Source organism: Epinephelus lanceolatus, chromosome 10 (genome assembly GCF_041903045.1).
Source record: "Epinephelus lanceolatus isolate andai-2023 chromosome 10, ASM4190304v1, whole genome shotgun sequence".
Taxonomy (NCBI): Eukaryota; Metazoa; Chordata; class Actinopteri; order Perciformes; family Serranidae; genus Epinephelus; species Epinephelus lanceolatus.
In genome coordinates, this window is record NC_135743.1 from 39,136,232 (window position 1) to 39,148,855 (window position 12,624).

Sequence of the window (12,624 nt, forward strand, 5' to 3'; positions counted from 1 at the left end):
CATTGCGGAGATAAATAGAATCAGTGTAATCCCATTCCGTTGTCTGATGAGATACCAAGTCTAATTCATATCTCGTCTCTTCCATTTCACAGGTTCTTGTGAATCTCGGGGCAGACTGATGCAGCCATGGGCCGATCGCTGGATCTTTGAGAGCAACCTACCTCCCCCTCCTCCTCCACCACCACGTCCTTTTCCTCCTCCTTCTACTCCTCTTCCTTTGCCCTACACAGGTGGAAGTTGAGTCCTCCAAAGACAGAGACCAGCCATCAGCCTATGAAACCTTCTCCTTCCCTTCATCTGCAAACCATGACAAGCGTTGTTTCTCGAATTCCTGGCCAATCAAGGTGGCCTCTCCCAGTGCTACTCTTGTATTTTGCCCCTCTGCTGCTGATGGAGGGTTGTTGCTACGCAGCCCCCTCAGGCCCAGAGTCAGACTCCTGCTCCACCTTAGTCCAGAGCCGCTTCTTTGGCTTCTTCCTGTCATCATCAGTGTTCCCCACCATGCCTTGTTCCTGGACCCTGCAGAACCCTGATCCACGGCGCTACACCATCTTCATCAAGGTCACCAAACCTACCGAGGACTGCGTGCCGTCACAGCTCCGCACCTTCCAGTATGACTCCTTCCTGGAGACCACGCGCACCTACCTGGGCATGGAGAGCTTTGATGAGGTGGTGAGGCTGTGCGATACCTCTGCCCCAGTGGCCTTCCTGGAGGCCGGAAAGCAATTCCTCCAAATGAGGAAGGGACTTCCTCGGGTGGGAAAGGCCATCACGGATGGCGACGGAGATTTCAAAACTGAGTACCTGGTGGTTGGAAAGCGTAACCCCAGTATGGCGGCCTGTCAGATGCTGTGCCAGTGGCTAGAGGACTGTCTGGCCTCAAGCACGTCTAACAGGCCCTGCGGCATCATGCAGACTCCGTGTCTGTGCTGGGAGCCGCCGCCACAGCTCAGTGAGGGGGATAGCTGTTATCACAATGGAGTTTACCTGGAAAACTGTTTACCCAGCGTGAAAGAGAGTGGAAAAAATGCTGAGATAAATGGTGAGTATGAAAGATTTTATGGCTTTTTAACTAAAAAAAAAAGATGACTTGTAAAATATTATTTGCTGAGGGGATTACATCATAGTTCATATATCAACTGCACAGTTTCCAAAAGCATGTAAGTGCAAAGATTAATGATTATCTTTGCCTCTCTGTAAAACAATAGGGGAAAACAAATCATGCATTCAAGAGACTATGGGAAAAATAGATTTACTTTTGTTTGGTCTGACCTCAGAAGGTCACCCTTGGAGTTTTAGCATGCTCTCAGCAAAATGGCAGAGAAATGGCATCTTCAGTAGCAATCAAGCCGGTGAAAATGTGTATGATTTGTGAAAAGTGAGGATAATTGTGTGACATTGGCTCAAAAGCAAGTGGAGTGCTTTGGCTGAAGTAGAGGAGAGAAAGAGGGACAGAAAGAGGCAAATGGAAGGTTTAGGGTTTCATCTGATGGAAGTGAGCTCTGTGACCTTGCAAGGTCGGCACCGCATTCCATCCCTCTGCAGTCCAGGGAGGGACACTCGATCGGCCTCCGGGAAGCCTGAGGAAATAGAGGAGAATCAAGTGCTGATATTGGATAGCTCTGGGGATGCTCAGAAGAGAAGGGGGGTGGCGATGTAAAGAGAGACAAAAGAGGAAGATAGAAGGAGAGAGGCAGAAATGCAATGGAATAAGGGCCTGTGGCTTGAGGTCTAATTGTCTGCTGCTTGATCCCGGCTCCCCTCCCCTTTCCTCGGCAGACAGGATGTGGCCTGACATCTCTATCCTGGCTTCATCAGGACTATGGCCAGAGGGATGGAACATTTCTTGGCTGCCTTTTCTTCCCCTAACCTATCCACCATCTAACTCTCCCTCCTTCCTGTGCTTCTCTGAGTCGCTTCCCCTAATCAGCCTGTGGTCTTATTCTCTCAGTCCTCCTCCTCCTCTTCTGAGCCACCATCGCTGCCTCCCGATCTTTCCCTCCCCAGGCTGATAGTGGGCTGATACTGAGCCAGTCGTGGGAAGCCAACCAAGCAGAGAAGATGTTGCGGTGGGTATCTCCTGCCTTATCCTCCTCCAGTCTCCAGAGCGGCTAATATCCCCTTGCCGCCCCAGCCTCCTCTCTGCTAGTTATGGCACTTATGTAATCCCGCTTATGGTGCTCAACAGCGGGGTGTGGGCTGTTTGTGCCTTAAGGTGTGAAAAATAAAAAAGAAATATACCATCCACTGTTGGCTTGTGGAGAGATAGAAAGAGAAGAACGCATTATAGCTTTTCTTCTCCCTCTATGTGCTTCAACCCACACGGGCGAAGCGCCTCTTGGATGATAATCCTGGGTTCAGAGTGAATGAGTGGCTATGGAGCCCTGTGATGAGCTCAAATGGAAGAGGCAAGCAGTCACTGAATATTTGGCTGGATGGGTGACTGGATGGATTGAATTGGTGGATGAAGATAAAAAGAGGATGGGGAGACGTAATGGATTCTGTGTGGAAATAGGTCGGGGATCCAGGCAGTTATTGCCCACTGTGCAGTGAAGAGAGGAAGAGAGGGCTGATAGTTGTGAGTGATGAATGGATGAAAGACAGTAGATACAGAGACAGAGTGGGAGAGGGGAATAAAGGAGAGTGAAGAGGCTGACAAGCTGAGAGGGGGAGTTGTCTCAGGTGGACGGGCTTGATGAGGATAGATAGTTGTTGCTTGGGTCAGGCAATACGCAGCTGGACCCATTTGGTCTCAGCACCTTCAGTAACTGAGGACTTCATAGATTACAGTCTATCTCTTAGCCTCTTTCACTCCCTCTCTGCAGAGGGACTGAGGGTCCCGCCCAGTAGCAGATGGAGGGGTGAGACCTTCTGTCAGGACCCGAGCTCTGCTCGTGTCCAGCTGATGGGGGCTAGATGTGGAGTTGCCTCCTTAAAGGCAGTGTGGGAGCTTTGCCTTGTGCTCAACCTCTCCTCATATGGCCTTATATGCCCAAAGCAAAAAAATAATAATGGAAATACAACATAGAAAAGTGAACTCTATGCAGTTTTCTTTGTCCAAGCAGCTTATTGCTGAGGGGACAGAGAAAAATCTTGCTCTCTTTGATAGAAACTTTATATTAAAACTACTTTTTCAGAATTAGAAAGCTTTTCTCTGGTGCCTCCCAAACATAGCCTGGCAATCAGAGTGAAGAGATGGCACTTTGTTTGATTCAGCTTGACGTTATATTAACTTAGTAGTCATATGTCCACATCACATCAAAATGTATTTCCAGTGCCAATTTTCACTGCCACTGTGGGAAGTAAGCTGCCCATTTTGTAGCAATGTGCATGGTCAAGGGTACTGAAGTAGGGGTGGTTGATGGACATGTAGTACGACTGGGTTTGCATCTAGTCACAGGCTTACAATTTAAGTTGCCTTTTTGTCATTCCCTAACTCTAACCATACCTTATGTCCTCCCTAACCTTTACTATAGCTTTTAATCATTTCCTAACCTCAGCCAGAATTTATATTCTCCCCTAACCCTTTACCATACTTCATAATCATCCCCTAACATTTACCATATCTTGCGATCATTTCGTTATCTTTTACAATCTTCCCCAACTTTCACCATACCTTATGGTCGTTTCCCTCACCTTTTACGGTCTTCCCCAATGTTTACCTTACAATCATTTCCTAACCGTCAATATACCTTACAATCATTGCCCAACCTCTACTTTACCTTACAATGATTTCCTAACCTTTGCCATACCTTACAATCATATCCTAACAATTACCATGCCATACAATCATTTCCCAACCTTTATCATACCTTACGATCCTTTCCCAATCTCATCCATACCTTACGATCATTTCCGAACCTTTACCATACTGTACGATAATTTCCTAACATATACCATACCTTACAATCATTTCCTAACTTTTAACGTATGTTAGAATCATTCCCCAATCTTAACCATACCGTCCTTGCCTGCATAAATTTTGTAAAAAGAAAGGAGTGGTACTTGAAAACACAACCCAGGTAAATAATCCAGTGTTTTGCAGAATTGTCCAATATCAGCGTTTTCTGTTTGAAAGGGGGTTTGTTTTGTTTCAACCAAATCAATCAGTAGCAAGTGACATACTCACCCCAACAATGTCCTTTTCAGTCAACGCAGAAGGTGGCAACAAGCCGTTACCTTAACGTCTTTCACAATGATCAGAGAAACATGGTGATTTTCTTTGTCATTTTCCATTCTTTCAATTCCTAGTAAGCATGGTGTTGATTAAGCCAGTGGTTCTCAGTCAGGAGTCAGGAGACTCCCAGGGGTCCTTGAGGGAGCTTCAGGGGGTCCCCAGGAAAATGGGTAATAGTTTCTTTTCACTATTTAATTCACTATAACGTAAGGCCAGTGTAAGTAAGAGTCAAAAAAAGGACTATTTTGATCATAGGTTTCACTTCCTCCACAGTTATTTCCTCAACTATAGTTGACAATTAGAGAATTCTGATCTTAATTTAATCTAACAACCAATATCTTTTCAGGTGGAGGTCCCTGAAGATAATCTTATAAAATTGGGGTCCATGATCTAATGTGTGACTCTCCAGGAGTAGAACTTGGTGTATATGAGGTGAATGGTTAGATTAATATATTGACCTTCAGAGTGATGCAGCCGATGCTAATAAAACAAAAAAATCAGATGTTGCCCAGTGAGTGTGGTCAACCTCTGGAAGGACAGATATGGTACAGCTTGATCATCTGTTTTATTATGTCAATACGATGATCAATGGGAAGTGCTTAACCTTTATTGATTCGAATGTGACCTTTTGATCATATTTAAAGGAAGAAAGGATACATCACATGTTTTGTAAGTGTTTTTATTCAATATCACTCTGGTTTCAATTAAGAGTCTCCATGTCCCTGATTTTGGGAGACATAAAAACAAATATCCTTGAAAATTATTTTAATCACAAAAGATTTGCAAAGAGCAGCTTCATAGAAATGTCATTTGAAAAAAAAAAGATATAAATAATCATCCCTTAATACGTTATTTCATCTGAGCAGGAGTATCTTAATACGTCCATGTGAACACAGCTCCTGTGCTGTGTGAGAAATCTTTAACCTTTAAGTTGAGAGGACTGGTGATTTCAGGGCTATTTTTGGAATGATCTGACATTCAAATGGTCAAAGTTAAAGGTTCTGGGACAAAATATCGGCTGTTGGTAGCTTCAGTCCGGAGATACTGTCCACGGAAATCCAGTTTGGTAGACCTCCAACACATATTTGTGCATGTGTGTGGATGGGTGTGATTTGTGTCACGAAATGTGGTGTGGCACGGAGCAGGAAAGGATTCATTTGTTAGCCCTCGGTGGACAGCAGGGGAGGCAGTGAGTGATTAAAGGATGGATGTGAGAGATGTGAGGAGATGAGAAAGCACATGACTCAATCTGAACAAAAGAGACATGTTTGTAATAGCTTTGAGAAAGCACCAAAAATGGACAACAAAGTGAACTGAAGGTGGAGGAGGACAGATACAACTTACCCACAATGCCATGGGATCATCTGGGTTGTGACCTTGGCTGCTTATTATGCACTCTCACTTTTGGCTGGGCAGTCATTTTCAAGTGTGAAATATTTAATAAAGCTTAGAAAATAAGCAAACAAGGACACAGTGTCACAGACTAAAAAGCACTCTGCTCCGAGACACTGAGAGAAGACACAGTTCTTAGCAATGTCACTGCAAAAACAAAGGTCCGTGGCTGAAACCAATTTTGCTGGAGCCTCCCTGTATGGAATTTGCATGTTCTTTAGGCCTACATTAGTGTTGCACGGTATACCGGTACTAAAATAGTACCGCGGTACTAGAGTATTCCAAACAGTACTATACTGCATTTGGAAAATACCGGTACTTTGAAATTGATTCAGTTCATTAATTTAGTTAATTTATTTTACTCATTTATGCACACAAACGCCTTTCTTGTTCCTATTGGAGCACAGATTGCATAAGTGGTGTGTATGACAACACCTGTATCAACATTCGCAGCTGGCGCATGTGAAAAAAGACAAGAGAAAGTCTGCCTCGTAAAGGGAGGCAACACGAGACAACACAAACTTGGTGGGACATTTGAGTTACCAAACCGTGATGTCCGTACTGAGGTATTGACCGAACCATGATTTTTTTGGTACCGTTATACCCCTACTATTTATTGTTCTAAAGGTTTGTATCCAAAAGGACTTTTCCATAGGAAAAGTACCGAAGAGTATCGAAAAGTATCGAAATTCATATTGGTATTGGTACCGAAACAAAGATTTTGATGGTACATGACAATTTGAAAATCCCAAATTAGCCGTAGAAGATGCATGTCAAACACTGTATCCCAATTGAGTGGTAGAATTATTCAATGTTTGCTTTTCTAGACTGAATACACCATAAAGTACCAACAAGACCTGGCCCATTTCTAAATCTCCTTCAAATGTGGCCAAGAAATACAGCTTCTCTTTCTGTAAATTTGTGTTCTGCTTTACTGTACAGCCATCACTCTTCCACAATCTATTGTGCACTGGTCAGTTTTTTCAACGAAACCTTCTCGCAGTCATCATTTACTGGAGTATACAGGAAAAATCAGGTGGCTAAATTATATTTACCAGGTGTTTGTGTTCAAACAGTCATCAGTCAATGACAAAACACTGCAGGATGTATGGAAGCTTAAATATATTGTTAATCCCAGGGTGTTACAATTCAAATAGAATGGCACTTGGAGCAGAGTCCTCTGCCAAGACCAAAATCCCTATCTTGCAATGCTGATGATGCAAGATATGACATTCAGGGCATTGACTGGTGGCAAACAACTATTTGCTATGTAAGGATTTAGTGGAGCAATGTTATCTGCAGAGAAACAGTCACGCGCCATCTGTGTGTTGTAATACAAGCTCCCCTGTCAACACATTCTCACCCTGGCAACATCACACATTGACATTTGGTCATGGACTTTCCACGTCAAGATACAATGCAATGATGATATGCAAGGTACCCTGGGTGTGTTGGTCGTTGAAGTTCTAAGACGCTGTGACAACTTCCACCCCCTTAACTTTTGTTGCTTTCGTTGCAGTGTTTCCCCCTTGACAATAATGGCGACTGACTGCGTATTATGCTGAAGTTAAAGGACAGCTTTTTTCGTTGCTGTCTGACGCTGGAAGTCACTGACCAAGCGCTGGTTTTTGACAACTTTGGAGTGAGATCATGTTGGCCTTGTATACAATCATGCTCATAAGAAGGTTACTGCTGATAAAACCATCCTGACCCACTGTAGCATTTTCATTGTCAAAGCATAAATACATATAGGAGAAACACTGCATAACATTGTTGGCTCTGTCAGCAGCGTTGTTGTTGTTAGCATTGCACTGCTGGCCCATGTTATTTCAGTTGAGCGACCTCTCTGTTTGCTTGTGACATTCGAAGTGAGAGCCGTGGGCATATATTGCAAGTTTAATGAAAGAGACAGTTATTTGAGTATCCACTTCATGATTCGGTTCCAACCCAAAATTTAATGCCTTCTTCCTTGGCCAATGCTACACCCTTCCATCATGTTTCATAAAAATCTGGCCAGTAGTTTTTCCATAATCCTGCTAACAAACAGACAAAGGGCACTGAAAACATGACCTCCTTGGTGAAGGTAATAATAATACATTTGGATATACTGTCCATCATGTGTTGATGTAAAACTTGGATGATAAACTTGGTCTTTTTTTATTCAGCAGCAGTTTTTGGAGTTTTGAGTCATGGGGTGGACAACTGATCAGTGGATCCGATCAGACCTGATCAGATCAGATTGATGGATGAGAGAAGCAGCTCCTGCTGAGGACCTTTTAGACTGAGCGCAATGACTGTTTAAGGGTGGATTCTAGTCCCAAAAATAGAACAACAAAAAAAATGGCGGCAGTTGTTTTAATAGTGGTGGGCCACCACAATTAAATAAAAGTGTGGTAAACCCTGCAGTACCAACAGCTTAGCACATAAGGAGGCTGGGTTGGTTCTGATGCAGCACCTAACAGCATTATGAACTATCAGCCGAGCAGTCAGAAGTGTGGTTATAAAAGCAGCCCTGGGCTCATATATGAATATGATTGGATGCTGCCAATCAGCTAGTAAACGGAGCCAGTGATTGTGAAGCATGAATGAAGCAGCTGAGGCCAATCAGCTAATGCAAACTTGACTTCAGTGCTTTGCCAAGATCTTAACAAAATGCTCCATACCATGAAACATGTCCAAAATATATATACTTTGTCAGCATCTTGTTCATTAAATTCTAAAATATGTGACTTGTGCTGTCTCCTTTGAGGATGAAATGCAGGTCCCACCAGCACTGGGTGCACCTTGTAAAGGATCTAGCTCTTAATTTACACTCCTCTGATGTGTTTGTTTAAGCCCACCATTCTTGTGATAGACTGTTTGGGTGTACCCTGACTCTGGCCCAATGCATGCTGGGATATTATCCAGGACAAGTGGATATAGAAGATGGAGGGTCTGAGGGAACTGTCTTGGCTGTCTGTCTGTTTTGTCGATCATGGTTCTGTGTTTGCTATAGTTACTGATGCTTGAACAAGCAAAGATGATATGTTCTAGTCTGCCTTTGACAAGAACTGCCAACTCAGCACACAGTATAGATATATATTTTTTCTATCATCATGTTGGACCCTGGGGAATATATCCTTACATGAAGCACTGGATATTCTTTTCCTTTTTTTTCTCTCAGAGCTTTCTTTTTCTTGATTCCAGTTTTCTCAAATCCTGATTCCTGGCTGAAATTGGAGCATGGCACTTGTAGCAATGACAGTGACGCAGCTGTCAACAAGCTATGAGTAGTTGCAGTGTGTGTGTAAGTGTTGTAAAGGTCTGTCATGGGGAGTTGTGTGTCATATCCAGGCAAGATGCACTGATGACAAATAGTATGTGTGTTGTTTTTTTGTTTGTTTGTGTTTTCACCGATGACAAAATCAGTGAGTGTTGGTGACTACTATCTCGAGACGCAGAGTGTGACTGAAGAAGAAAGAAAGAATGCACTACATAGAGTGTATTCTTTCTTTTATATAACTACATGACCCAATGCCATATTCCCAAGGGAATTACCTAAAGGTAGCATGCTGTATCAAAATCACATTAGATGTTGCAACGGCTCATTTCTAGATAAACATGGATTTTGATTTTTGGTCATTTGGGGCTTTTGTTTGATTGTAAAGAACCAAAGTCTTGTCTCTCAGAGTATGAAACTTTTATTACTACATTCAGATGATAAAGACAATTATGAAGCTAGTGAAGGCAAGACGACACAACCAGGTCTCACTCTGAAGTCGTTGAAAACTGGCACTTGGTCAGTAACTTGCAGCATCAGACACAGACAAAAAAAGCCATCCTTTCATGTCAGCATAACATACGGCCAGTCGCTGTTATTGTTTAACGGTACCCAGCGGTATCGGGGGAAATGACCACACAGCAACAAAAGTTATGGGAGGGGTGGTGACTGGGTCAAACAACCCCCATCTTACACGCAGGAGGCCGGTGTTCTCTTCCTATGATTGTAATGCCAAACCCTGTTCTTTGGCTAAAACCGTGTGTGTTTGTTGTTAAAGGAAAAAAAAACTTTAATTTGCGGTGTTGCACAGATGTAGTGTGTTGTTTTTTTTTAAAGAGACTGTATGCAAACTGTACATTTCCTGTGAAATTAGAAGTGTGTTTTGAAACCAGACAATGCGTGTGAGAGGCAGAAATTGACACAACATCCCAAAACATCAAATAACCAACACACCCAGGGTACCCTGCACATCATATGTCAACACGGTCTTGACATAGTCTTGTCAATGTATGGGAAACACTGATGAAATAATCCAAGTCGATAATATTGTCATATGGAGTCCATTGCTGACTATGTTGGAAGAACAGAGATCCATTTGACAGTTAGCATACAAACAATATTTTCTCAGTCTCCTGCACTGTGTTGTTGGGTATGCTTGCTTTTGTAACCTTGCTGGCGACAAAATAACAGTAACCCAGGCTGTTTTGTGTATTTCTCACCCTGGGTGTACAGCATGCACTCCCAGTTTTGAAGACCATTGTTATGTATCTTTGCAGCCAAGCTTTCTCAGACCTTGGTAACAGTCAGTATGTAATGTGCACTTTTTTGTAATACAAAAAGCAATACTGATATCATTAGAAAGCTGAGAATCTCTTCTTTCCAACAGTGGTTAAAATTAAAAATGTCTTTCAGGGTCAGTGTGACTGAAAATGAGTATGTCGCAATTTGGCTTTTATCCAAATACATGTTACTTCTCTTTTAAAAAGTTTGTCCACCAGAGAGCACTGTATTAAATGTTTTTTAAAGACTCACACCCAACTGGCCTCAGACCAGCTGGACAACCATTTTGTTATTAGTCCCAAATGCAGCGGAACAAGGATTAACTGGGTATGTTTCATAAACTGACAGCAACAGAAATATGACTTCAAACTTTTTCCTTTTAAATCTTAACTGCCTACACTACGCCAGTCAGTTGTGGAAATGCCAGAACAGTGTTGTGATACATCATTTCACAACTTTGATCACAGTCTAATCAGTGCTGCCTGATATACTGGCTGTGATGGAAGGGTAACAAAATAGTACCAGACCCTTCTGATACATGATCCAAAAAAGTGACAACATGTGTAAAGAAGAAGGAAGAAATACTCGTAAACTCTCCTGACTTGCGCTATTTTCTCCAGTTGCTGGCAGCCAGCTTGAGGAAGATGAATGTGAGTCTCTCCCTGCAAGTTGCTGCCTGGCCGGACCACATTGTTGCTAAACTAAGGGATTTCCAACCCGCCTCCATGAGGAGCACTGAGGAATCCTAAAGCAAGTCTAATACTTGCTCATATGCGTGGATACCTGTGTGCACACACATACACACTGTGCACAGTACTGACGTACACATACGGCGAAATGTCGCACCAGAAAATGGCTCACACACTGGTGCAACCACGCACTGGTCCCTTGTGACTCAGTGTGGGTGGCTGACCGAGGGAGAGAATAAAGCTGTGTGTGTGTGTGTCTGTAAGCATGTGGAGAGAGCGAGGTGTGGTGTTAACCACAGGGGGCGCCGTGTGGGCAGAAATAAACTGAGGAGAGATGGCAGTGATGCTCTGTGCTGGTGTAGAGGTTGCTGCGCTTGCAGGGAGCCCCGCAGTCTGTTTGAAGAAGTTTTCATATGGAGCTTTTGGGACGGAGGCAGGGAAGACAGTTAGCAAACATGCGTGGTCCTATTTGTGGTCACGACACGTTCACCTCTCTAATGTTCATTGGAACTGTTGGAGATTAGTGTGATTACAAGCAACACAGATATTTCTTTCCAAGTCAAATCCGATTGACAATTCTCATTGATGTATTTAAGAAGAAGAAGTGTTAAAGAAATAATGGGAGCGCTGGGAGAAGGATTCTGACATGTGCTATACACCAAGTCCAGCACTGCACCATGGGTAAACTTTAAAAGGATGGAGCTGTGTTAAGCATTTGGCATCATTACGGCTTTACTGCTGTGCTTCCTGTTAAAGGAACTGCTTGATTAGAATATACTGCAGGTGTAGTTGTGATACTGAAGGAAGTGACAATAGTAAACATGAAAACTGCCAGCACCCAGCCTGTAGCCACATAGTGTATGTGGGGTCAGGCATCAGCAGAAGCCACTGATAGGCCTAAAGGCAGCTACAGCCTCTAAACTTTCCTACCCAGTTGTGTATTGTCATGTGCATTGTTTTTAGCTGCTGCAGTTCAACTCAAATGGCAAAAGTAGTAGCCAGTATAGAATTTTCTCACAGCTCATAAATTTCTCATGGTTTTATTTAAAGTTTTCTTCCTCATAACACAGAATATGTCTATATACTGTGTCTCTGTGTTGTTACAGAGGATCTATAGTGATTTTCAGTTTGGGGGGAGCAGGGCATAACCTAACACGGGGTAAACTGTACCACAGACTTTTTAAGCAGTCACAGGGTCAATCCTTTCGTGCTTCGTAGTTGACCACAACACCACCAAACAGTGAGATTGGACGTTTTTCAGGGGAGTGTTTTTGGCCAATTTCAGTAAACGTCTTTGTCATAACTGGTTTTCGATTACTGAGCTGTCTATGTTAGTCACAGAATCCAGCCGTATATCATCTTAATAAGTGTTTGTTAGCTAGTCTCAATAACATTTCCAAACAGCCAGATTAGCTGTAATGCTGTGTTACAACTAAGCCACCTATAGCACATTTTCTCTATTTTTTGCACTGCAAACTTATATTAAGATAGAGATATACTTGGTATTTTTTATTTTTGTCAGGTATCATACTGACACATAGTTTCACAAGCATACATTGTCATATTTTGACATGTGGATCTAGGTTACAGAATCTATGCACATCTATTGGTCCGACCATTGATAGTGGATGATAGACTGATGATAAACAGATGGATACCTGTATGGATGCCTATCCTTCCCCTGATGTAGATGGAGAGATAGGTATCTATATACATCTAACCATCAGTCTATCACAGATAAAAAGAGAAAAATATATAATATCCACGCATACTATGTATCAATGTGTTGATCTTTCCATTCATGAAGCTCTGGTGGTCAGATGAGG

General features: G+C 42.7%; 1 protein-coding gene across 11 annotated transcripts in view; it reads left to right on the plus strand.

Moving 5' to 3' along the window:
• adgrb1a (adhesion G protein-coupled receptor B1a) overlaps nt 1–12,624 on the plus strand; it is a 264,518-nt gene that overhangs the window by 64,239 nt on the left and 187,655 nt on the right. For all 11 annotated transcript variants that reach the window (XM_033641593.2, XM_033641588.2, XM_078171997.1 and 8 more), the window contains exon 2: nt 93–1,042. In XM_033641593.2, coding sequence (XP_033497484.1) covers nt 274–1,042 — 769 coding nt within the window. In that variant the 5' untranslated portion in view covers nt 93–273. The remainder of the gene's footprint in view (nt 1–92; nt 1,043–12,624) is intronic.